The sequence below is a fragment of the Lycorma delicatula genome, chromosome 1, assembly GCF_047948215.1.
Source record: "Lycorma delicatula isolate Av1 chromosome 1, ASM4794821v1, whole genome shotgun sequence".
Classification (NCBI taxonomy): domain Eukaryota; kingdom Metazoa; phylum Arthropoda; class Insecta; order Hemiptera; family Fulgoridae; genus Lycorma; species Lycorma delicatula.
Genome location: NC_134455.1, coordinates 205,117,640 through 205,142,155, shown reverse-complemented (window position 1 = coordinate 205,142,155; position 24,516 = coordinate 205,117,640). Strand labels below are relative to the sequence as shown.

The 24,516-nt window shown below is 32.2% G+C and overlaps 1 protein-coding gene across 12 annotated transcripts in view; it reads right to left on the bottom strand.

The window, feature by feature from the left end:
- LOC142327686 (uncharacterized) overlaps window positions 1–24,516 on the bottom strand; it is a 154,484-nt gene that overhangs the window by 19,400 nt on the left and 110,568 nt on the right. For 2 of the 12 annotated variants that reach the window (XM_075370933.1, XM_075371017.1), the window contains 7 exons: window positions 19,407–19,544; window positions 16,756–16,893; window positions 12,154–12,213; window positions 11,629–11,688; window positions 11,102–11,161; window positions 10,573–10,632; window positions 8,712–8,771 (listed from right to left, as the gene is read on the bottom strand). In XM_075370933.1, the coding sequence (XP_075227048.1) occupies window positions 8,712–8,771; window positions 10,573–10,632; window positions 11,102–11,161; window positions 11,629–11,688; window positions 12,154–12,213; window positions 16,756–16,893; window positions 19,407–19,544 (576 nt within the window). The remainder of the gene's footprint in view (window positions 1–8,711; window positions 8,772–10,572; window positions 10,633–11,101; window positions 11,162–11,628; window positions 11,689–12,153; window positions 12,214–16,755; window positions 16,894–19,406; window positions 19,545–24,516) is intronic. The other 10 variants (XM_075370948.1, XM_075370941.1, XM_075370956.1 and 7 more) reach the window with 10 other exon arrangements.

Sequence of the window (24,516 nt, the reverse complement as noted above, 5' to 3'; positions counted from 1 at the left end):
GAATCCATGCCTTCAGCAGTGGTCACCATCCTGCTGACAGTGATATTTGCTCATTCAAAATTTCCCTTATCAAAACAGCGCTACACCTCACGGCTGCGTGCTAACCCATACTATTGGTAGTGCAGTCGCCGCTCCACTGACGGCTAACATTTAATAATAATCACCACAATTTCTATCTAACCGTGGCTCGATGCCAACACCTACCTCCGGCCAATCAACTGCCTAGGCAGTCCCTAGCCATCTGGGTGCTACGCTACTATAACCCTTCAGCTGTCCTGCTCAGGCTGCTGAAGTTGAAACAAGGCAGAGGGCCACCACAAGTTATTGAAGGCCCCGAATATGTCCAAAAAGATGCAGAGTACATACTTGCACTTGCTGGATGAAATCAGATCCATTACCTTAAGAACTGCATCCTCTGTACCCTTGCCAGGGCGAAAACCATACTGGTTATCCATCAACATATGATTAGAAGTCAACCTACTATTAATGTGGAGGTACCTTCTCAAAAACCTTATCTACTACAGGCAAGAGCATCAGAGGGTAGTAAGAAGAACTACAGTGGGGTCCTTGTCGCCACCTTTGAAGAGCAATTTCAACATGTTTCTAACATGCTGGGAAATGTCCAGCAAAAAGCATCCTATTAAAAACCCTAGTCAAGGGACCAAGAATTACTGGCAACTTGCGAACAAGGAGCTCCATTGTGATACCATCACAATGGTTTTCCTAGCTTTATTCCTAGCCAGGTTACAGATTACTTGGCGGACTTCAGCCTCAGTAATCTCAGAGCGAAAACCTATGTCTTCCCTATGAACACATTGATGATAAGAGGTTTCAGCAACCTTAGTATCATCTGGAAGCAAATCGTTCTTCAAAAGAGTGAGGACATGATCTTTGTTTATAACAACTCCATCCTGAGTCGAGAAGGCTGACAGAAGAATGTCTTTTGTTTCTTACGACCTAGTACTCTAGACGACATCCCATGGGTCTTTATTTACTACAAACCCAAACAGTTCCATCAAACAGACTTGCACAATGGCTAACTAAAGTGATCCTAAGCAGCCAAAAAAGATAATAATAATAAAACCAAAAATCAGATGATTTTTGGCCCAATGACAAACTTGATTTTTGTCATTGCATAAAAAATCAAGTTTCTAGCAATTTTTATGATTTATGTCTAGCTGATGTTCATGAACTTAGGCAGTATTTTTTAGCCTGTAGGGCGTGTCCCCGTATCAGGGGCGTGATAACACTAAGTGGAGGGTGCAATCATATCAAAAAGAAAATATAAAAAAAATCTCTTTTTACTGAAAGAAAGCAAAACAAAATACATTCTACTAAATTGTCTTTTGATTTCACCAATTGCCATGGAGTCTATGAAGATTTCTTCCTCGGCAGTTGAGAGCCCTTCAGGAGTATTTTGAAATAAATCAATAACCCACTCATAACTTGTAACAAAGTTGTCAGCAAGAAAATATTTTTTAAGATTCTTTGCCAGCATGGCTAAATGATTTTCAATGGTTACAAAAACAACTTTCACATGCTGTTCTTCAGCCTTGTAAGTTTTAACACATTCATCCATATTTGAAAACATTTCTAAGTCTTTTTTTTCTTCAAACTTCTACTCCAAAATTCCAGTTTTCTACAAAAAGCATTAACTTAATCACTCATATCCAACAATGGGTATTTGCTCCTTGGAGTTGAAGATTCAACGTATTTAATTTCTCGAATATGTCGACCAAGTAGTTCAATTCCATCACAAATAAACCATCTCAAAACTTCTCAATTTCCGGTCAGTTTTCCTCTTGTAGAAAAATAGTGATTTCATTTCTTAATTCATAAACACATTGAAAAAATGTCCCACGTTATAACCATCTTGCTTCACAATAAAAATGTTAAGGCTGAATGTACTGCACCCATGTCTTTACAAAGTGCAGAAAAGATAGTTGATCTAAGGGGTCTCATGTTTATATAATTTACTAAAGTTACAACCGTTGTTAGCACAATATTTAGACCAGGACTCATTTCTTTGGAAGCCAGATCATGCAATGTGTCCAGACACATTAAGGAGATTTTTGTTTCACAAGTGCTTGTATACTTTGGAATCTTCCAGGCACTGAATGAGCACCATCGGTGCATATTCCAATGCAATTTTTCTGCTATATGTTTGCCTTGTTTATAAAAATCATTTAAGATAGCAAATAATGCAAGTGCTGTTGCTTTGAGTTCTAGTGGTTTGCAGAAAAGAAGTTCTTCTACTGCTGACATATCACCACAAAATTGAACATAGGCAATGAAATTGGCATCTTTATTGCTGCTGTCTGTTGCCTCATCAAGCTGAATTGAAAACAATTAGTCAACCAACTTCCCGAAAAGTTGAACCTGTACATCTTCAGCTATATCACCAATTCGACGGGCAAAAGTATCATTTGGTAGAGATATGGACTGCAATTTTTTGGCAAAAATATCTCCAAACATAGTTTTTACAATTTCAATTACAGCTGGCAAAATTAGCAATTCACTAATGCTGTGAGGCTTTTCACATCTGGCTATTTTATATGAAACTTTGTAAGAGGCAAGAAAAATGTTTTCATTCACAATTTAAAAAAAAATGATGTTTGATTTTCATATGATTTTAATTTCAATTCAAAAATTATCAGGGTTTGTTAACATACTCACTATAAAGCATTTTGAAATGTCATTTAAGTTTATTAGGTTTCATGTTGTCTGCTGCCAAAATTTTTGAGCAAATGACACAGGGGCCTTAGGACACCTTAAGGTATACCCCACCCACCCATATTATCATTATTATTATTCCCATCTTATTATTCAACAGGTCCCCTTCCTTTGTTTCCTTTTTATTGTCATACTAATTTAATTTTTTTCATTTCATGGATCTAGTCACGATGTAAACACAAACTTCTTAATAATTTAAATATGAATTATGTTATATTTATAAAAATGTTACTATTACTAAACCTATATATTTATTACACTTAGGATCTTAAATATAACATTGTTATTTAATGTAACTGTTTTTCTTCAAATTATTATAACACTGTTACCTGATAAGAAATTTTTTTAAATCATGTTCTTTCCGTTTGCTTTACAGTTTTTGTCCAATGGTCTAGGAACCTTGTATGAAGAAATACTTTTTGCAATAATCTGTTTTATATTTACATGATTTTATTGTAAAAATGTTTACTGCAAAAAATTTTAAGTTGTACATAATTTTTAACATACATCATGCAGTTCTAAGGTAGCTAAGGGAAGATAAGAGAAGGAAATGTCCAGAGAAGTGGTGCTCAAATAAAATGTGGGTCCTTCCTCAAATGCAAGGCCACATACTGCTTTCATCATGTAATAAGTTTTGATGAAAATATCCAAAGCAGCTGTTTCTTATCTACCACGTTCACTCAACATGGCTCCATGACATTTATCCCAAGTTGAAGTAGTGAAAACTTGATATGATAAAAAAGATTCAAACCAAATTGCAAAGCTTGATTGATATACATGCCCCTCAGTAAACACTTTCGGGGTATGTTCTCTCATTTGTGGCATGAGGGGTGGGTTCAAAGTTTGAGCTCCCAAGGAGGTAAGCAAGATATATATGATTATTGTATTTAGGTGTTATATTTTGGAAACTTCAAGGTAGCACTTAACCTTTCATTAAGTGCAATCCTTCAGCTTAAACTTCATATTGGGGAAAAGAAAGAAATCACAGGAGGCCAAATCTAATAAGTATGAAGAATGTAGGTCAGTCATATTGTTCCAGCCATAACTAATGTGTTTTGCAAGTTAAGAGCGGTGGGCAGCTGAGATTATTAAAGTAGAACCCTCTGTCAGGAAAAGTCTTACCCTTAGGGATGAATTCATAGTACCTGAGAACACTCAGAAAAAATGATAAACACACTCTTGGTAGTAACCCAGCCTCACACTCTTTGATCACGAGTGTGGCGCTTCTATACTATGAAGATGTCGTCTGCTTCATCTAAGATGTCTGGGTCACAACTAAAAGACCAATTCTCAAAATTGTGATTTTACTTTATGTAAGAATTGTTGATCTTTGATATTAAGTTTCAGTAATACAGGGATACAGATAGAAATCCTGGCAGGTTTCAATGTGGCACTTCTTCTACTAGGGAGTTATAAAATTGGGCATAAACTTGGCACCAAGAGAATGCATGTTTTAACTCTTAAAGTCCCCATGTCCTCTTTTACAGACATGAAAGTTTCATGTGTAAAGTACCGGCATCTGTATATAAGGATGTCACTTTCTATGCATAAAGTGCCAGTAAAAAAAATTAGTAGGTGTCACAAAAAAATTCATAAAAAATACAAATTATCATATCTTCCCAAAACAAAATACTGCCCCGCCCTGAAACTCTACACCATTTTATATTTTAATATGTTTTTTGCTGTTACCTTTCTAGATTCAATGGTAAAATATATTAATAAGTACGCCAAAAATTTTCTAAATGCAAATAAAAACAGACTGAACGAGCATAGTCCAACAAAACAATGGAAACCAGTTATTGTCTTAGAAATACAAGCATTTATTGCTTGCTATACTGATAAATATGAAAATAAACAAGAAACCAACAACTTATGGTGGATTAATTCAACCAATATATCCCTTGGTTTGGGAGAATGTTTACACGCAACAGATTTCAAGGAATTCTTTAGTTCTTTCATATTGTGAATACAACAACCTTACCAAAACCAAGCAAGATATGCTCCATTAGTTGAACATGCAAATTGGATTTTCAAATTTAATTACACTGCTAGACAGAATTTATCAGTAGATGAGAGTATGATAGGCACCAAAGCTCACTCTCACCTACTTCAGTACTTGCCTAAGAGATATCACAGATGGGGTGCGAAGTTGTGGATATTGTGTGTTGCAGTAACCCATTATTGCATTAATTTTTTCATTTACAAAGATGCCAGGAAGGAAGATAAGAAGGAGATAAAAGAAAAAGGGTTAAGTTATATACTGCTGTAGTGAAGCTTTTGGAGGCTGCTAATGTATTGAACAAAGGATTTCATGTGTTCATAAATATTTTTTTTTTTTACATCTCCGAGCCTGGCCAAATTTTTGTATTAAAAATGTATATTCCTAACTAGTACGCTAAGATTACATCGTTAGAGATTACATTCCTGTTGAAATGTTATGAAAGTTTGATGTAGGTGAAAAATATATTTATGTAAAGGCAGAACGCTTATGCTGGGCTATAGGCAGAAAAAAAATCAAAAGAAGCAAGGTTTGGTCTTATCTACTAATGCAGTTGCAGCAGATGAGAGGTCAAAAAGAAAGGATGCTACAATGACCATAACCAGCAAGTCAAGAATGATTAGAAACTACAATGACTTTATGGGTGGAGTAGGTGGTTCTGATCAGATGTTGAGTAAGTATCCAGATGACAGAAAAACAATGAAATATTGGGAAAAGGTTACATTCAACATATTTGCTCATATCGTCCTCAATTCTTACATTATTTATAAACTAATCACAGACATCCCTTTTTTTTTTGCCTTGACTACATTAGTTCTTTGATTAAAAGTATATCAGAAGGATGGTTAAAACAAAAGGAAGATAAAAATGAAAGATGCCAGTTTGGTGGTCATAGTGGTGATGATAAGGCTAATCCAGAGATGTTTGATACATTGCCAAACAAGATGGAAAGAAACTGTTGTGTATGAAGTGAAAAAAAGATCAACATTCATCAATAAAAAATATAAAGAGGTCTTCACACAAAATGCTAAACATTTCATAACTGCTAATTAACGCAGGCTTTACTATCCTTCTTTGAAATTCATCTTTAGTTAGCAGTATGGTAGTTTATTGTCTTTATAAAGTGTTTTTCTTCACAAACTGTCTTCATAATCTATAACCAGTAATTTTCATCTAGTTTTATATTACGTTCTCTATTGAGGTGAAATAAGAAACGTATTTATTTTAAAAAAAAGTTATGAATTTTTTATTTATGAACTAGTGTTTCAATTTTTGTGTGTATGTGCAAAATTAATGTGGCCTTTGTGTTCAGTTTCTTTTGATAAATATTTTTTGTATGTGACATTTTCTACAATTTCTTGAAAAATTCTGAAAATCTTTTTTGCAGTAAGTAAATTCCCTTATTACTATGTTTTTATGTTTTGTTATATGGTAAAGTAAGGTATGTTGTGTTATAAAGTAGTTAATTATGAACAGATCCAAAAGAAGATTACAAAAGTACAAAATCGCCAAAAACAGCTTGGCATGTTAGGCAATCACCATTGAAAAAATGTCTGGCACTGTACGTATATAAATTCTTTAACAAATCTCTGGCATTAAAAGGGTTAAACAGGAGTAAGACTTTTCTGGATTGTTCCAAATGATAAATCGATAATCTCAGAAATTTTTGTTATTATGATCTGATAATTTTTACATAAAGTACCTAATTTTTGGTCACATTTTCAAAGAGGTCACTTTCTATATATTGAGGACATTTTTTTCTCATGAAGCACAAGTAATACACGGACAAGTGTCAGAAAAGCACATAACACAGATTCTAATGTACATGGACTCATGAAAGACTATTTACCATTGCTGTATATGAATGCTCATGATATGCTCTATATGTTTTTATACTACTTTTGTCTCTACCTTATAGTGTAATACTTTTTATCAAGAAAGCTCTCGTCTGTAATATTTTTATTTTTTACGTTTTCCTTATTTCATCCACCCTTTTACAATTTTAATGCCTAATAGTTAAGTCCTCAATACCTAACACATAATTTTCTCTTACCTTAACAACACATTTTATTATTCTTGCTTTACAAGAATTCCATTTATTTACCTCTTACTTATTTTCAATTTTAATATCTTTACTAGTAAAGAATTCATTGTCAAATATAATTTTCATCCTGGGAGATGAGACAAGAGTGCATCATAATAATCCGAACGAAAAGTGCCAAAGCATGAAATATTAGGATTATGGTACATCACAATTAAAAAACATACATCATAACATTTCTGCAAGAGTTCTCTTGACAATGGAATTCCAAACAAGTATACTTGTATGCGACAGGCTTCCTGGAAACTGGATTGACTGCAAAATTCAGGACGATACAGAACTGTAAAAACACCTAAGGAAATGTGTATATTGTGTTTAACAATCTGACAGCAAATAATTCTGCAACATGATAAATCTTCATATAAATCACATGCAATTGCCGAGGCTTTTATGAAGTTGAAATTTGAACTAATATATACCCTCCAGACTCAACAGATATGGTGCCATGTGATTTTCACTTCTTTCTGCAATTAATAGATATTAAGGACATTCGCTTCACCGTGGATAATAAACTGAACACTGTGAAATCATGGGTCCAGAAAAGTTGCCAGCATTTTTCATTGATGGAATAAGAAAACTGGTTCATCATGGGGGAGGGAAAATGCATAATATAAATGATGATTACATGGAAAAATAAAATGTAATTCTATGCTATGTTTGTTTCACTTGCAAGTTAAAAGCAGCTAATGGATTACATTTCAGCCACCCCTCATATATCAAATTCTAATGGTAATAAACAAAATCCTTTTATCAGATTTCTTTCTAGCAAGTCAACAAATATTTTTTCCTTCTTTATAATCATTATTCTTGTCTTCTTTCTTTCTCTACTCTGAATGCATAATTACTTTTTGACAGTTATGTTATTTTATACTTAACCATATTTCTCCTGTAATCAGTCTTCCTTTGTGCTTTAATTTATTTTTTTTTTTGCATCTAATAAAAGTTGTTACTGTTCATATTTTGTATTTCTATATTTCCTTTAAATACCAATCTATCACTAATAATATCTGTTATTCAAGATTACCTACCATCTGTTTACTTTTTACATAAAATGTCTTCTGCATTTATGTAATCTACAGCTTTCATAATTACTGGTTTTGAACTAGCTTTTAGGATAGTTTTGTTATCTGTTAGTTTTTAACCTTATAACCATCATATATAATAAAAATATAATAAGTAAAATGCCCTATGATGGTCAGGAATGACTGCAGTATTTTATTATGAAGTATGCTGCGTGTGATCCTCACATGCCATTCATGAGCTCAAACGAGGAAATATAATAAATAAATTAAAAAATTGACTAATAAATAACTATAATAATTATAATTAATATTTCAAAATAAAGTGAAAAAGCTATCTCAAGGAGCATAAATAGTCAATGAAAGACTACAGTACTATAAAAATAATGTCAGGTAGATGCCAAAAAACTCAGTTAAGACCATGAATCAGAATAACAATGTAAGGCAAATTTTGAGTTAGTATCAAATCTTTGACTAAAAGAAATATGATTTTTTTTAAATTTAATATCACCTAATATATTTGAAATCTTTGCATCTGTTGACAATGTTAAATGATTCAAATAATATCTGCAATAACTGCTTTTTGAAAGATTTCTTATCAGTTTCAGACTTGCATTAACTCTGCAGAAAAACTAGGCTTTTGGATATTTGCTCTAATAATGCTTATTTTTAACAACATATTGGCTGAACTTTACCTTCCAGGTCCTTATTTTTCAACTTACTTCACTGTCAATGTAACAGTAGTAAAAGTATAGTTACTTTTTTTAAATACTTTTTTTATCAGTAATTTTATATTACTAACAAATAATAGGAAGTAAAAGCTTATCTTTATTTAGATAATTTTAAAATAAAAACTCACATTCTGACATAACGGTGTTAACAAATTTTGACTTTCTTTTATTTCTGAAATAATGCATTTCTGAAATAAAGCAAAATATAACTAATAAGTAATGATAATAAAATTATTCTAACAATAGATTAATAATAATTCCTAAAACTGAAATAATTTAATAAAACCTAATATATTTGGAAATGAAATCTTTGCATCTGTTGACCGATTCCTGCTGTTGACAATGTTAAATGATTCAAATAATATCTGCAATAACTGCTTTTTGAAAGATTTCTTATCAGTTTCAGACTTGCATTAACTCTGCGGAAAAACTAGGCTTTTGGATATTTGCTATAATAATGCTTATTTTTAACAATATATTGGCTGAACTTTACCTTCCAGATCCTTATTTTTCAACTTACTTCACTGTCAATGTAACAGTAGTAAAAGTATAGTTACTTTTTTTAAATACTTTTTTTATCAGTAATTTTATATTGCTAACAAATAATAGGAAGTACAGGGTGTCCCATATAAAACACAACCCAACCTTATATTGGTAGGTATTGAAATAATAAAAAGGCATGTGTAAATGTAAATGTAATTTTTATTATTACCATTACATTTACTACCTTACATTTAGAGTAAATGTTGGAAGTGGCCGCCATCTTCTTGAATACAAGCTTCAATTCTTTTTACAGCGTTTCTTGCAACTTTTTTCAAAGTTTGTGGCTGGATACTTAATACAGCTTGTTCAATATTGACTTTCAAGTGTTCGGGGTTTGTTGCTGTAGGCTTTTTCTTTGAGGTAACCCCATAGAAAAAAAATCCGCCGCAGTCAAACCTGGAGATCTTGGTGGCCACAAGCCTCGACCAATAACACGATTACCAAAGAATTCCTCAACGAAATAAGAAGTTGAACCTGTGTAGTGCGATGTCGCACCGTCATGTTGTAGCCAGCAGTGTCTGTCTTCCCCTCTTCCAAGAGTGCAATGAACTGAAATAAAATATCCTGAAATCGTTCTGCATTAATGGTGTACTAAAAAAAAATAGGACCAATTATTTTCTTCCGCGATATCGTGCACTACACACCCAACTTCTGAGGGTGTAATTGTTTTTCGTGATAAACGTGGGGATTTTCAGCACTCCAAAATCTACTGTTTTGGCTGTTTACGTTGCCATCCAAATGAAACCGTGCGTCATCTGTGAAAAATAATGAATCCATAACATTAATTCCCTCATGCAGAAATCGAAGGAACCATTGACAATATTGAAGCTGTTTTTCTTTGTCGGGCTCAAGAAGGTGATGAACCGTTTGAATGCGATAACATCGAAATTGTAATTGTTTGATCGCCTGATGAACAGTTGATTTAGACAAATTAATTTCAGCAGACAAATGTCTGATTGATTTATTTGGCGAGACGAGTAATCGGTCTTTGATTTCCGTGACTATCTGTATTCAACACTGATGCAGATCTTTTGTGTTCCTTGATATTAACAGAACCGGTCTCTCTAAATCTTGCAACTAACCTTAATACTGATGTTTTGTTAGGAGCTGGTTTATCTGGGTACTTATGGCGAAACAAATCTTGCACTGCAACCACTGATTTCATACTGAAGTACGACTCGACAATGAAAACACGTTCATCTAGCGAAAACACCATCTTGTCTCTAGCAATACACTGAACGTTATGATTGCACTGTTGTTACTATCAGTAGTGTTCTACTGCGTCGCCGTGATGTTCAGATGTTGGACGAGTCCATTTCAGTAACGAGTAAGGGAGTAAGCTTGACTTTTGAAATTTCATGGACGAACGATTGATGGGTTGCGTTTTATATGGGACACTCTGTAGAATCTTATCTTTATTTAGATAATTTAAAAAAAAAAACTCACATTCTGACATAACGGTGTTAACAAATTTTGACTTTCTTTTATTTCTGAAGTAATGCATTTCTGAAATAAAGCAAAATATAACTAATAAGTAATGATAATAAAATTATTCCAACAATAGATTAATAATAATTCCTAAAACTGAAATAATTTAATAAAACCTAATATATTTGGAAATGAAATCTTTGCATCTGTTGACCGATTCCTGCTGTTGACAATGTTAAATGATTCAAATAATATCTGCAATAACTGCTTTTTGAAAGATTTCTTATCAGTTTCAGACTTGCATTAACTCTGCAGAAAAACTAGGCTTTTGGATATTTGCTCTAATAATGCTTATTTTTAACAACATATTGGCTGAACTTTACCTTCCAGGTCCTTATTTTTCAACTTACTTCACTGTCAATGTAACAGTAGTAAAAGTATAGTTACTTTTTTTAAATACTTTTTTTATCAGTAATTTTATAATACTAACAAATAACAGGAAGTAAAAGCTTATCTTTATTTAGATAATTTTAAAATAAAAACTCACATTCTGACATAACGGTGTTAACAAATTTTGACTTTCTTTTATTTCTGAAATAATGCATTTCTGAAATAAAGCAAAATATAACTAATAAGTAATGATAATAAAATTATTTAACAATAGATTAATAATAATTCCTAAAACTGAAATAATTTAATAAAACCTAATATATTTGGAAATGAAATCTTTGCATCTGTTGACGGATTCCTGCTGTTGACAATGTTAAATGATTGAAATAATATCTACAATAACTGCTTTTTGAAAGATTTCTTATCAGTTTCAGACTTGAATTAACTCCGCAGAAAAACTAGACTTTTGGATATTTGCTATAATAATGCTTATTTTTAACATATTGGCTGAACTTTTACCTTTCAGATCCTTATTTTTCAACTTACTTCACTGTCAATGTAACAGTAGTAAAAGTATAGTTACTTTTTTTAAATACTTTTTTTTATCAGTAATTTTATATTACTAACAAATAATAGGAAGTAAAAGCTTATCTTTATTTAGATAATTTTAAAATAAAAACTCACATTCTGACATAACGGTGTTAACAAATTTTGACTTTCTTTTATTTCTGAAATAATGCATTTCTGAAATAAAGCAAAATATAACTAATAAGTAATGATAATAAAATTATTTATCAATAGATTAATAATAATTCCTAAAACTGAAATAATTTAATAAAACCTAATATATTTGGAAATGAAATCTTTGCATCTGTTGACCGATTCCTGCTGTTGACAATGTTAAATGATTGAAATAATATCTACAATAACTGCTTTTTGAAAGATTTCTTATCAGTTTCAGACTTGAATTAACTCCGCAGAAAAACTAGACTTTTGGATATTTGCTATAATAATGCTTATTTTTAACATATTGGCTGAACTTTTATCTTTCAGATCCTTATTTTTCAACTTACTTCACTGTCAATGTAACAGTAGTAAAAGTATAGTTACTTTTTTAAAATACTTCTTTTATCAGTAATTTTATATTACCAACAAATAATAGGAAGTAGAAGATTATCTTTATTTAGATAATTTTAAAATAAAACTCACATTCTGACAAAACGGTGATAACAAATTTTGACTTTCTTTTATTTCTGAAGTAATGCATTTCTGAAATAAAGCAAAATATAACTAATAAGTAATGATAATAAAATTATTCTAACAATAGATTAATAATAATTCCTAAAACTGAAATAATTTAATAAAACCTAATATATTTGGAAATGAAATCTTTGCATCTGTTGCATCTGGGGTGATCTGCCAGGAAAACCTGGCAGATCACCCCTTGACCACGTACAGGTGTTGCAGAAAGACAACATTGAGGCTCCGTTTTTCAACAACTTTACCTAGCTCAACTTGGACTACATAGACACCCTGGGCACTAAGTTGACCAAATCTAACCACTGAGAGAGTTGAAGTAAATCTCAACTGCCATCTTGTAACAACCACACTCCTTGCTATTCACAATAGGCACAAGAGTGCCTATGACTCTTGTGCAACCTCTTACAGTTGATGCAAGTTAGGGCCTCTTTTTTCTGTGAACAATCCTCATGCTTGTAGCCCTCTTTGCCACAATACATGCAGACCGATGCATACTTACAAAATTTGGCCCTACGGCCGAAGCAAAAACACTTAAAACACCGCTGCACATCCAAGGTATTCCTTGACATGGCACGATGGAAAATCCTAAAAGATTCTACCCTCCAACAAGAACTTTTGGAAAAGACCAATGCCTAATTCGAATACCCTGTGATACCTAACGGCATCACACTTTCCGGTCTTGAAGATGAACCTACACCCCTGTATGAACACAGCCTTGTCCAAATCGGTATTCTGTTCCCTGATCAGGGTCAGAACCTCCACACCAGACAGGCTACAGTCAATGTCATAAATGACATGGGGCCTACAATCATGCTTGGGGTTAACTTTGACCTCAAGCTTTCTCACAGCATGAGAGTCCTGGATGACGCGGACCATCTCCTTATTATCTGCCACAACCCCTATGCCTTTGTTGACTTCTTTAATATCCCTAATACGAAGACACTACCAGCTGTCACAAAGAGCAGCCTGGAAATCCTTCAAGTCAGCACTTGTCTTCGGTGAACCCTCTGACTTGTTCACAAACAAGACTTCAGGTTTGTTGGCCTGACTGGCTTCCCTTTTGCCACGTACTACTGGCAAATTTTCCTTTTCCTCCTACTGGTAAATTTGGGCAAGCCCATAGGTGTGACGACTACCTACAGTGAGCTTCGAACAACTGGGGACCTTCTGTATACCCCTATTACTCTTCGTACCACTTAGCCACTTCTGGATCAGTTATTAAACAACTTATTATGGCCCTCGTTCTGAAAAGAATGCGAGTAGGACTTAAGGGAGTATTCCCTTACTCCTAACGGGGTACTTACGACCAGAAGTCATTGCCACATCTTCGCTGTGATGAGGCTGGTACACGTCCGTACAAATCTAGCCTTGCACACCACAGAGGTGATGAGTCTACTTAAAAAGATGCAAAACAGCAACCGCAGTATGCCACTGAAAATGCTCACACTGATGGAGGTGCACATGCTACCACCAGTAAAAACACCAAAAAAGGCTACAGTGTTCTCTGACAACCCATCCAAGGAACCAGAGAACAGCCAAGATGATCAGTGGATTGAGCACTCCCATAGCTGATACCCACTTGTGATGTGATTTCTTCAACCGTGAACCAGCGATCACCTTCAATAAGCTCAGAGAGCTTATTGAAGCTCTCTAACGGCACGAATGTTGTCAGCTATGAGACTTGACCTTGGTTGTCAATCATGACATTTGTTTTCTACACTTTCTTGCCCACCCTTAAATTGTCTGGCTCATGAATACATTCAGCTCTAGGACAGTGTAGGGTCCCTTAACTGTAACTTTAAACAGGTAAAATTTCTGTAGGTTTAACGCCTTCATTAGTTAAATATTTGATGAATATAAGTTGTGCAACAGATGATGGAATCTCTTGGTCACTCATGGCTGTACTGATAACAGAACAGAGCAGAAGAGCTAACCAGCTGGTTCCCTCTCTCTAACACAACGAACATTAATCCCCCACTCCACCATACTGCTTGGAACTGCTATCTGTATAGAATAGCAAAATTACAGTTTTAATTTGATTCACCCATGTGTATATTTAAAAAAAATCAATTTTAAGACTCATATTGCTCTTTACTAATATACAAATATAATTAAATAACTTGATCCATCAAGTACAGAATAAAATTTAATTTGGTAGGATGACACTTTCCTTATATCATTATATATACACAAGAAAGAGTACTTTCATGATTTTCTCACATCTTCAGTTGAAACAATCTTTTTATTGTCCACATAAAATTACATATTATAAATACACACCATTAACAAAATAAAATCTTGATAAATACAATAAAAAAGAATTTGCTAAAACTTTAAAATCAAAGTTAAACTTAAGTTAAAAATTCCATATATAAAAATATGTCGTCAAATAATAAAAATATTAATTAAAAGTTAAAATTATAAATATGTTAAAAAGAATGAATGTGTGTGTTTGGATAGCCAATATTATATTCTATACAATATTGGCTTGGAATATTTTTTGATAATATTGGCTAGCCAAATCACACATGCAAATTCATTCTTTTTAACATATTTATCATTTTAACTTTTAATTAATATTTCTATTATTTGACGAAATATTTTTATATATGAAATTTTTTAACTTTAAACTTCAATTTTAAAGTTTTAGCAGATTCTGTTTTATTGTATTTATCAAGAATTTATTTTGTTAATGGTGTGTATTTATAACATATAATTTTATGTGAACAATAAAAAGATTGCATCAAGTGAAGATACGAGAAAATCGTGAAAGTACTCTTGTGGTGATATAAGGTTAAGTGTCATCCTATATAATTTAATTTTATCCTGTACTTGGTGGATCAGGTTATATATATAAAAAACTTGATCTATATATAACTTGATATATATATATATATATATATATATATATATATATAGCTCCTTTACAAAATAAAAAAAGAACCTGTAAGACGTTGAATATATAAATACATGGGTGAGAATTCGGGTAAAAACCCCATTTTTTATGTTTAATGTACAATAACTTAGTTAAATGTGTAATAAACTCATAAAACTAAACTTGTAGAGAATTTATTTCTGAACAAAATGGTGTAAGATAAACTGAACAAAACAAAGAAAAGATAGAATTTTATTTAGAAACTATACACTAGACCAAAGTGCATTATACATATCAGTTTATAATAAATCTTCAAAAAGAGCCCGCCACTTTCAACACATTTCTTGGCACACTTTTGTACTACTTTTATTGCTCTTTTATAGTGAGCTGACTAGAATTACATTTCACACTGCTGGCTTCAAAGACTCAAAATTTAATGAATTTAACTACTAAATCTTACATTTTTTTTATTTTTAAATGGATTTATATTTTTATAAATTTAGTGTTACATGTTTAAAAAAGTGCCATTTGCATGAATCTTGTTTAAAACAGGAAAGTATTAAAAGGAACTATATAAAGAGGCTGCTACTGAATGTGAGTAGATTATGTGAAATTACACATGTGCGTGCGTGCACACACATACACACAACCTTTTTTTTTATCAATGCCAATTCAGTTTATCCATAACTATTACAACAGGCCCATCAGAAGAAGCTTCTTTACAAAATAAAAAAAGAACCTGTAAATTTGATGAAGACCTTGAATACGCAATAAAGGTTTTAAGTGAGCGGCACTGATTGTGCGTAGCTCATGCAAAAAATCAATGAGCAAAATACCTTAACAGTCGAGAAAAATGGTTGAAAGAACCTAGCCACCTGACAGTTGTGTCTTGGCTTTCACTGAGGCTGCCTCCCCTTTCCACCACCACACCATATGGGCTTGTTTCGACTGGGGAATGTAGTGGTGGACCCATGTTTCATTGCAGGTGACGATCGGGCTCAAAAATGCATCACCTTCTTTCGCTAACCTTGCCGTAAGACTGACAGACCCCTAACATCTCAACTTCTGATCTGTGGTCAAAAGGCGAGGGACCCACCTGGCACACACAAAACTGTAGGTCATTTGTGATGATCGCTTGACAGCTCCCATAACTTATTCCGACCTGTTCTGCAATTATGGATACTCTCACCTGCCAATTGTCTTCAAGAATGTCTCAAACTGTGCGAATATTTTCGTCTGTAATGCTGGTCCGAGGACGGTGATCGTGTTCCTGATTTTCACTCGCTCTCATTGTTCCTTGAACACTTTGTGCCAGGCAAACACACGAGTCCTTGACAATATTTGATCCCTGAACTGTACAGTCAATCTCTGGAAAATTTCTGTCGCTTAACTCCTTCACAAGCAGGAAATTTTATAATTATGCATTGCACAGTGGAGGGGTTCTCCTGTTGCTTCGACATCATGAGGGTTACTAATGAATATGTTTGGAGTGCGGAATAGCCAGCTCACCACACTCCTAATGACCGCACCCGCAAGCATACGAGAAGTACGGGTGCAGTCCTACCAACCGTAAACACTCAGGAACAAAAATCCTGTTTATATTTGATATACCCTCATATCCTTCTTTATTATTTTAGACTAAAATTTAATTTAACTTATTAATAAAACTAATATACCTTCTTATGTTGTTCCTTTAGATTATAAACTTTTTCCCTCTCCTTTTCCAGATCTTTCTGCAAAAGTTTGTTATCATCTTTATTGGAAACTATAATACTTTTCAATCTCTCTATTTCTTTTGTTTTATCATCAATTTCCTAAGTAAAAATGAAATAAATAATTAAGAAATATCAAGGAAGAAAGATCAGAAAAATTATTAGCATAAACTTTTACATAGATCATTAATCATCTTTGATAACATGGTATCAATATAATATAGTAATTATGTTACATAGTGCATATAGGTTTTTTGTTTGTGAACGGAGTCTGTTCACAAACAGAATAACAACAAGCAGAATATGTTATTCATGCTTGTTGCAAATATGTTATTCATGCAATATGTTATAATGCTTGTTATACACAAGAATAACAAGCAGAATAACCATCTTGCCTATGTCGTTAGGTTTAATATTACTATCTCCGCTAATCGCTTCTTGTAGATGAATGTCATTTTCAGCTCGTAATTTCATCTGGTTTAGAGAAATGTAACGAAGGCGTTCGCTCTCTACTTTAATATACATATCAAAGAGTTGCCTTGACCGCGAAAGGAGATTGAAGTCGTGCTCTTGAAGCACCATGTGATACGCATAAAACTCCATGCACAAACTTTTTTATTGGGAACTGGCTGTCTTGTTGTTGCATTAATGACTGGAATATTGAAATGATATCCTGGCTCACCTTTAATGAAAATTAACGGGTACTGCAAAACATCATAAAATTTATGAGTAATGGCTACACGTTTCAGCGTATTATCATGTGCCCGTAACACTATGTCTTGTGGAGAGCATGGTCACCAGTAACCAAAACAGCAACTTAATTGATCATCAGGACATTATAACGCCTCTCATGTTCGCAACGTGGAGTCCGATCAGGATGAATGAACGCTATGTAATTATCTGGAGGCCAGTTTTCTATTGCACTTTTAAAAGTATTTACCAACAAATTGTGGCTGTGTAACATCCATTAAATTTTCAATACTGTATCTCTTCCGACTCCTTCAATATACTGACGAAGGTTTAGTTGATTTTCTTCATCACCCATAAAATACACCTGCAAAAATTTATGCTATTCATTATCTGCTGGAAAAAGTGATCGAATTTGATGATACATCTGTCCTTGTACAGTAAAAGTTGGTGAGCATTCTTATCACTTTATCTACTCCAAAGGATGTCATTTGGAAGCAAGAGTTATACTTTCTGATTTTACTTAAAAATTGTTTCGACTCATCTGTAACACTTAAATATAGTTTTCAAAGGCTCCTCTGGTTCGCCAAGTAACGGAAGCAAAACTTTACCACTGGAACAGCACATTCCAGCAGTTTCATCTTTCCATTTCAAAGCATCGCAATGCTGACATTTTCTATTCATTGAGCAAATACCAATTAAAGAATGCTTATGGTATTCAAGTGAAGGATAATATTGAAATCCCGAATTATTAAATACAGACCAACTGTTACGCATGAGATTTCGACAGCGCGCGATTTGCATTTCTGCATGAACGATTCTTCTCGCCTGCGATTGTTCTGGAGTTTCTCTCGCTTCTATAGCTGCCTGCTGTTCAGCTTGTATTTTTAAACGAATTTGAGTTTGAATTGGCGTTTTAGCTGCTCTTAAGGTAGCTTGGCGTTCAGCTTGCTCATCTAACCTTTCTTGTCTCTAAGAAGTTGTTTTACCAGCCCTCAAAGCACATTGTCGCCTCGCTTGCTGTTGTCGTCTTAGTTCTGCGTGAGCGGAAGATTCTTGAGTTTGAGCAGCTTTCGCCTGCCGGATCTGTGATGAATCCCTGGACAGGTTAGATTTGTGCTTCCAAAGCATTTTAGAAAAAAAAAAAACAGTAAAAACTAGAAAAGCGTTTGATGTAAAACAATAAACAGACACCTAACCTCAAAAACTGGAAAAGTTTTAGTATTGAATAGAAGTGATAGAAGAATCACAAGAAATATAGAAGGATTCGAACAGCAGAAGCACTATACTCAATTAAATAGTGATTTGACCGTCGGTATTACAGTGTTGGATTGGCAGTTCATTTCATTTACTTACTGGAACGCCAGATGGCACTGAATTTGGTCAAATTTTTTGTTGGACGATCATGCCTACCAATATAAATTTTTTTACCCTCCCAAAAAAATATTATTTTTTTACTAAAAAGTGTGTCCTATGATCGGTTGGCTAGTTTCTGCGTGAAAGCGTAACAAATAAACAAACTCACATTCACATTTATAATATTAGTAAGAATTGACACCGACACTTATTTAAATATTCAACCACAAAAACTATCCCTCATTCTTAAATTCTAAAAAAAAAAAAAATTTTTTAAATGTATGCATACTTCTAAATATAAGATTTGTTATATTTAAGTTTAATAATATTCTTAGTAATCAACTGGGATTTAAGAAAACACAAAACCTACAAATTTCTGAATATGTCAAGAACTTGGACAATTCTTATTTTATGTTGGTGCAAGAAATAAGATGAAATGTTTTGCTTATTATAACTCAAAAACAAATCATTCTACATTTTAACAACTTTTTTCTTCATTTATACCAATAATGCATCTTTCATTATTATTTTAGACTAAAATTTAATTTACCTTATTAATAAAATTATTATACCTTATTATGTTGCTCATTTAGATTACAAACTATTTCCCTCTCCTTTTCCAGATCTTTCAGCAAAATTTTGTTTTCATCTTTATTGGAAACTATAATACTTTTCAATCTCTCTATTTCTTTTGTTTTATCATCAATTTCCTAAGTAAAAATGAAATAAATAATTAAGAAATATTAAAATTATTAGCATAAACTTTTACACAGATCATTAATCATCTTTGATAACATGGTATCAATATAATATAGTAATTTTGTTACATAGTGCATTTAGGTTTTTGTTTGTTGAACAGAATCCCCCCCCCCCAAACCTTCCCTTACCATTATAAAATGTGACTACCTCTCAAAAAATTTGAATCATATTTTCAGCGATTAACTTGTTAAACCAGTTAACACAAAGAAGTATTGAAGGACAGTTTTTATTACACATGTTAAGTGAGACTTCTTTTTCCTAGTTTATCATTTTTTACCAACATATTTTAGTTTCATACAATATCTTCTTTTTAGAATAGGCCTAATAGTTTTATTATGGTAGCTAACGCATATTATAATCATCATACTTATCTACCCTGAGACAAGTCCTTACACCATGTCTATCTATATTTTTCTCTATTCTCAGCAAAACCTTAATTTCCTGAAATTTTGCATCTCCTTTTAAATCAACTGTGACTTTAATTTTTCCAGCTTTCTATTTTTTCCCCACAGTCAGTCCTTCCTCTCATAATTTGTCTCAGCTAGTTAGCTTGATAACCAGCTGATCATATTTTTTTAAAATCAGATTAAGCTTCTATTTTTTGTTAATTTCCTAATTACTTCATTTTCCAGTTCATTTGTCCATCTGTTCAAATGAATGTTAGGTTAAGTGAGCACATCTACTGTGAGTTGTCCAGTTATCTAATGATAATAGTTACTTTATTTTCACAGATAATAGGTTTAATGGGAAAATGCAGTACTGCTATACAAGACACATCAATCATACAAAAGAACAAATTCAGTTTGCTGTATAAAATTTTATGATTATATGTATGCAAGTTCAAAAAATAAAGAAAATTTATGTAAACTTTTATACAGAAAGTTAGAATGGAATAAGATGATTGTAAGGAAACAGAAGTCAATGGTTTGAAAGAAAAGGAAAATAAGATATGGCATCAATGAGTGGTAATACGTTCTAAAAATGAATAAATTAAATATGGTTAAAAAGTGTTTTGACTATACTTCAGATAAAGTTGAGACTTTGCAAAACTTAAATACTATAACAAATTGAAAGATTATATGCAACAAAAAATATAAGAACATGAAATCAGTGAATATGGGATTGAACGAGCTGGAATAGAATGCATGCAATGTGAAGATAGAAAATAAAACATTTCCCTGAAACAAGTAAAGACAACCGTTTGAATAATGCTAAAATAATAATTGAAGTCATTGCAATCAAAGAAACTCAGCAACAAATTTAATTGGAACACTAAGTGTTTGGCTCTAATAAAGAATGTTCAAGAACAATCTGTTCAATTGTCTAACACAGCTGTCAGAGACCATTGGCAGAGAGAATATAGTAACTTTCCATAACACTTAGTCAATATAGTACATATGTACTATATGTACTAACTATATGTACTATATGTACTATAGTCAATATAGTACATATTGACTCTTTAGTTAATTTCAGAAACTTTGCAAAATGGGACAATTTACGTCTCTGAGCATTTAATGCTACAGAATAAATAAAATCTTCTGAAAATAAAACATTCTGTAGGGACTACAGTTTCAGAAATACCTGATTGCAGGTTGGAAAATATGGCTGTAAGAAGGAAGTCATAAAAGATTTTATATCCAGAAATGTGTTTATGATTAAGAAGTTATAAAAGAAGGAAGACATAAAAGACCAGCTATAGTTGGAAAATGTAGGTTGTGGTATGTACTCTGTTAATAATTACTACATACAGACTTTAAAAAACAGTGAACTAGATTTTGATAACAATGCTGAATTGTTAAGTTTTTTAGTAAAAATCTTCATCAATTTATAGTTTTATTAAATGATATAAAATTAAGTCTCATTATAATACCAACAGAATTGTATGTTAATGTTGTTGTTTTAATAAAACAACAGGATATGGAAAATTGTTTAGTAAAAGAAATTTAAATCAAAAGGATCATCACTGTTCAGATATTATTAATAATAGATTTGTGTAGTTGTTATAAAACAAGAAATGTGTACAAAGCATTACAGACAACACCGATCGACAAAAAAACTTTTTTGATGTTTCTCTAAGTGTGATACCATTTCTTGAATTCCTTTTTTGCATACATTACAGTTTTTTAAATACAATTTTTCTATCACCCTTAATTTTAAATAAATTACGCTTCAAAAAAAAAAAAAAAAAATAAGGGAAAATTAATAAAATTTATAATTTTACATGGCCATACCTCTGAGAAAATAATTTCACTGATGCTTATCTTTTATAAATAGCCTCAGACACATCCCAAATTAATGGCCAACACTAATCGGCTAACCTGTTATTATTCCATTTTCCTTTATAACAGCTTTCCATCAACGAAATGTCTCAGTAGAAACGTTCACCATGTTCGTCACTCACGTCTCCGAGGTTGTCAGGAAAAAATCCAGATGTGAGTGGAGGAAATGTATTTTCAGACATATTACATCCCATAGCACTGTATTAAGTAAGACGTTGATTAACAATATTGTGGTAATTGTCAGATTTTTGTTTGATGAGAAAACTTTTGCAAACATCTTTAAATGAAGCCCAAGCTGCATTTCTAAATTAACATTGAGAGTTAAATATATCATCTTTGACCAATTCTCTTATTTGAGAATCAACAAATATTCCTTCTTTAATTTTTCCTTCACTTACACTCGAACTTTGTGCCTTTGAATGAATTGGAACTTTGTGCCTGATGTATAAAAATCCAGGACTATCCTTCTTCATTGCTTTTACAAAATTTTTCATTAGCCCTAGCTTGATGTGGAAGAGGTAAAAATAATTTTTTTGTTTCAACTAAGGGCTCATGAATAATATTTTTCCCATTTAGTTAAGTTGTCTTGTTTCTTCCACTCTTTGGTAACGTAATGTTTATACCTAGCTCAGCTGTCCCGCTCGCAAAAAAACACATGTACTAAGCATGCCTAACAAAATAACTATAACTTTCAAATCACCACAAATGTTCCAGCTATGTTTTTTATAATTTATTTTTTCAAGAATGTTTTTCATCACATCTTATGTCTCTTTCAAATTAATACCATAAGTGATTGGTATCGAAGGATATTTGTTACAGTTGTGTAGTAAAACCACTTATAAACTATACTTGGACGAATCTATGAAAAGGCGCCAGTCCTCAGGTTTATGAACTTGTCCTAAGTGTAACATAAACTCATCAGTATTTGTGCAACAAACCAAATTATTTTCATTAATAAAGTACTGAGAAAGTTCTTTGTCGGCTTCAAAAGCCCGAAATTTTTGTATTTTTTTGAAGTAAATTTCAACCTTGCAGTCAACAGTTCAGCTCGGTTTTTTGATTAATTTAAATTCCTAATCAAGTCATTTAATTCACAAGGTGAATTAAATGACTAAAGTCATTTAATTCACAAGGTGAATTAAATGACTTTAATTCACCTTGTGAATTAAATGAAATGCCATATCTTTAATTAAGATATGGCTTACTGGAAGATAATTCAAAATCAAAATCATTGTTGCCTTCTTCAATACTGCCCAATTCTTCATCTCTGTTTTCGAAACATACATTCACAGTTGCCTAAGGAACTAGAATAATTTCATTGTGAGGTATAGGCCTGATTTCAGATTGCAAGCAAGGATATATTTTACAATATGTTTAGATTTTTTAGAAATTCCAGACACTTGTTAAACAAAAATTAACAATCTGTTACATGATCCTTTGGTTCACGTCAAACAACAGGTACACCAAATGACAAAACCTTCCATGTACCTTTCAGTCAACCTCTTAAATAAATAGAACAATTAGTGCATACTATACTGATCACCAATTTTACACTGAAAGTACAAATGATATGCTTTTTTAATTAAAGATATAATGTTTTTTTCTATTTGATTTTACAGTAAACTCACCATATACTAACAAAAGGTATCCACATCATTTACACAATTTCGAGGCATTATGACACTGCACTGTCATAGCTAACTTAAGACAGCAATAAAACTGAACAAAATTAATTCATTCCTAAATCCAGTGCTTAATACAAACAACACAGCTGTGTTTTCAGCTACATGTTTTGACCTGTACAGACATGATTAATCTTGTCCATGAAGGTTTACTCTTAAGTATTAGATATGATGTCAAAATATGTGACTATGATATGATTTAATTCTTTGTCTATTGTTTATTTATAGCGTACAAATTATGTTAACAAAGTTAAACAATAAAAAATAAGCTAACAAATACAATATTGGACATTAAAATGCTATGTTGAAAAATGAAAAAAAATCCTTTAAAATGTAAAATTCTTTTAAAAATGGTGGGTGATAGAAAGATTCTGAGTTCATAAACAGATTACAATCATGTATTGCATGTTAGGAAACAAAAATTATGTTTATCAGTGTTACCAGTGATGAAGAAGCTGTCTTTAAATAATTTGTTTCTGCCATTAGATAATGTGAAGGAAAACGATTATGTTGCTTAATCTAGGATAAATATTGATAGATTGTAAGATGAGAATTCTAAACATCATTTGATGCAGAAAATACTATACCTAATGTCGAAGAAGCCATTACCATTCCCTCTATGTATTGAGTCTGTTACTAAATCACAGGAGGATAGAGGGTCTTCCATTAACCACTTTTTCTTTAAAGATAGTGGTAAACAAAAATAGACTGATAGAAAAATTGAAGGCAGTTGTGTTGGAAACAGTAAAAAATTTTCTGAACAGAAATGGAATAGCATTATTAAACAAAAAGATACAAACAAATAAACCTTCAGAGAAATTTGTTTAAATACAAAAAAAAGTAAAATAATAATTGAATTAACAGTTCAATAATGCTAAGAGAAAATTCTAAACATAAGAAATTAAAATCTTTGGATTAACTAAATCAGGATAAGATATAAATTATAGAACTTTAAATCA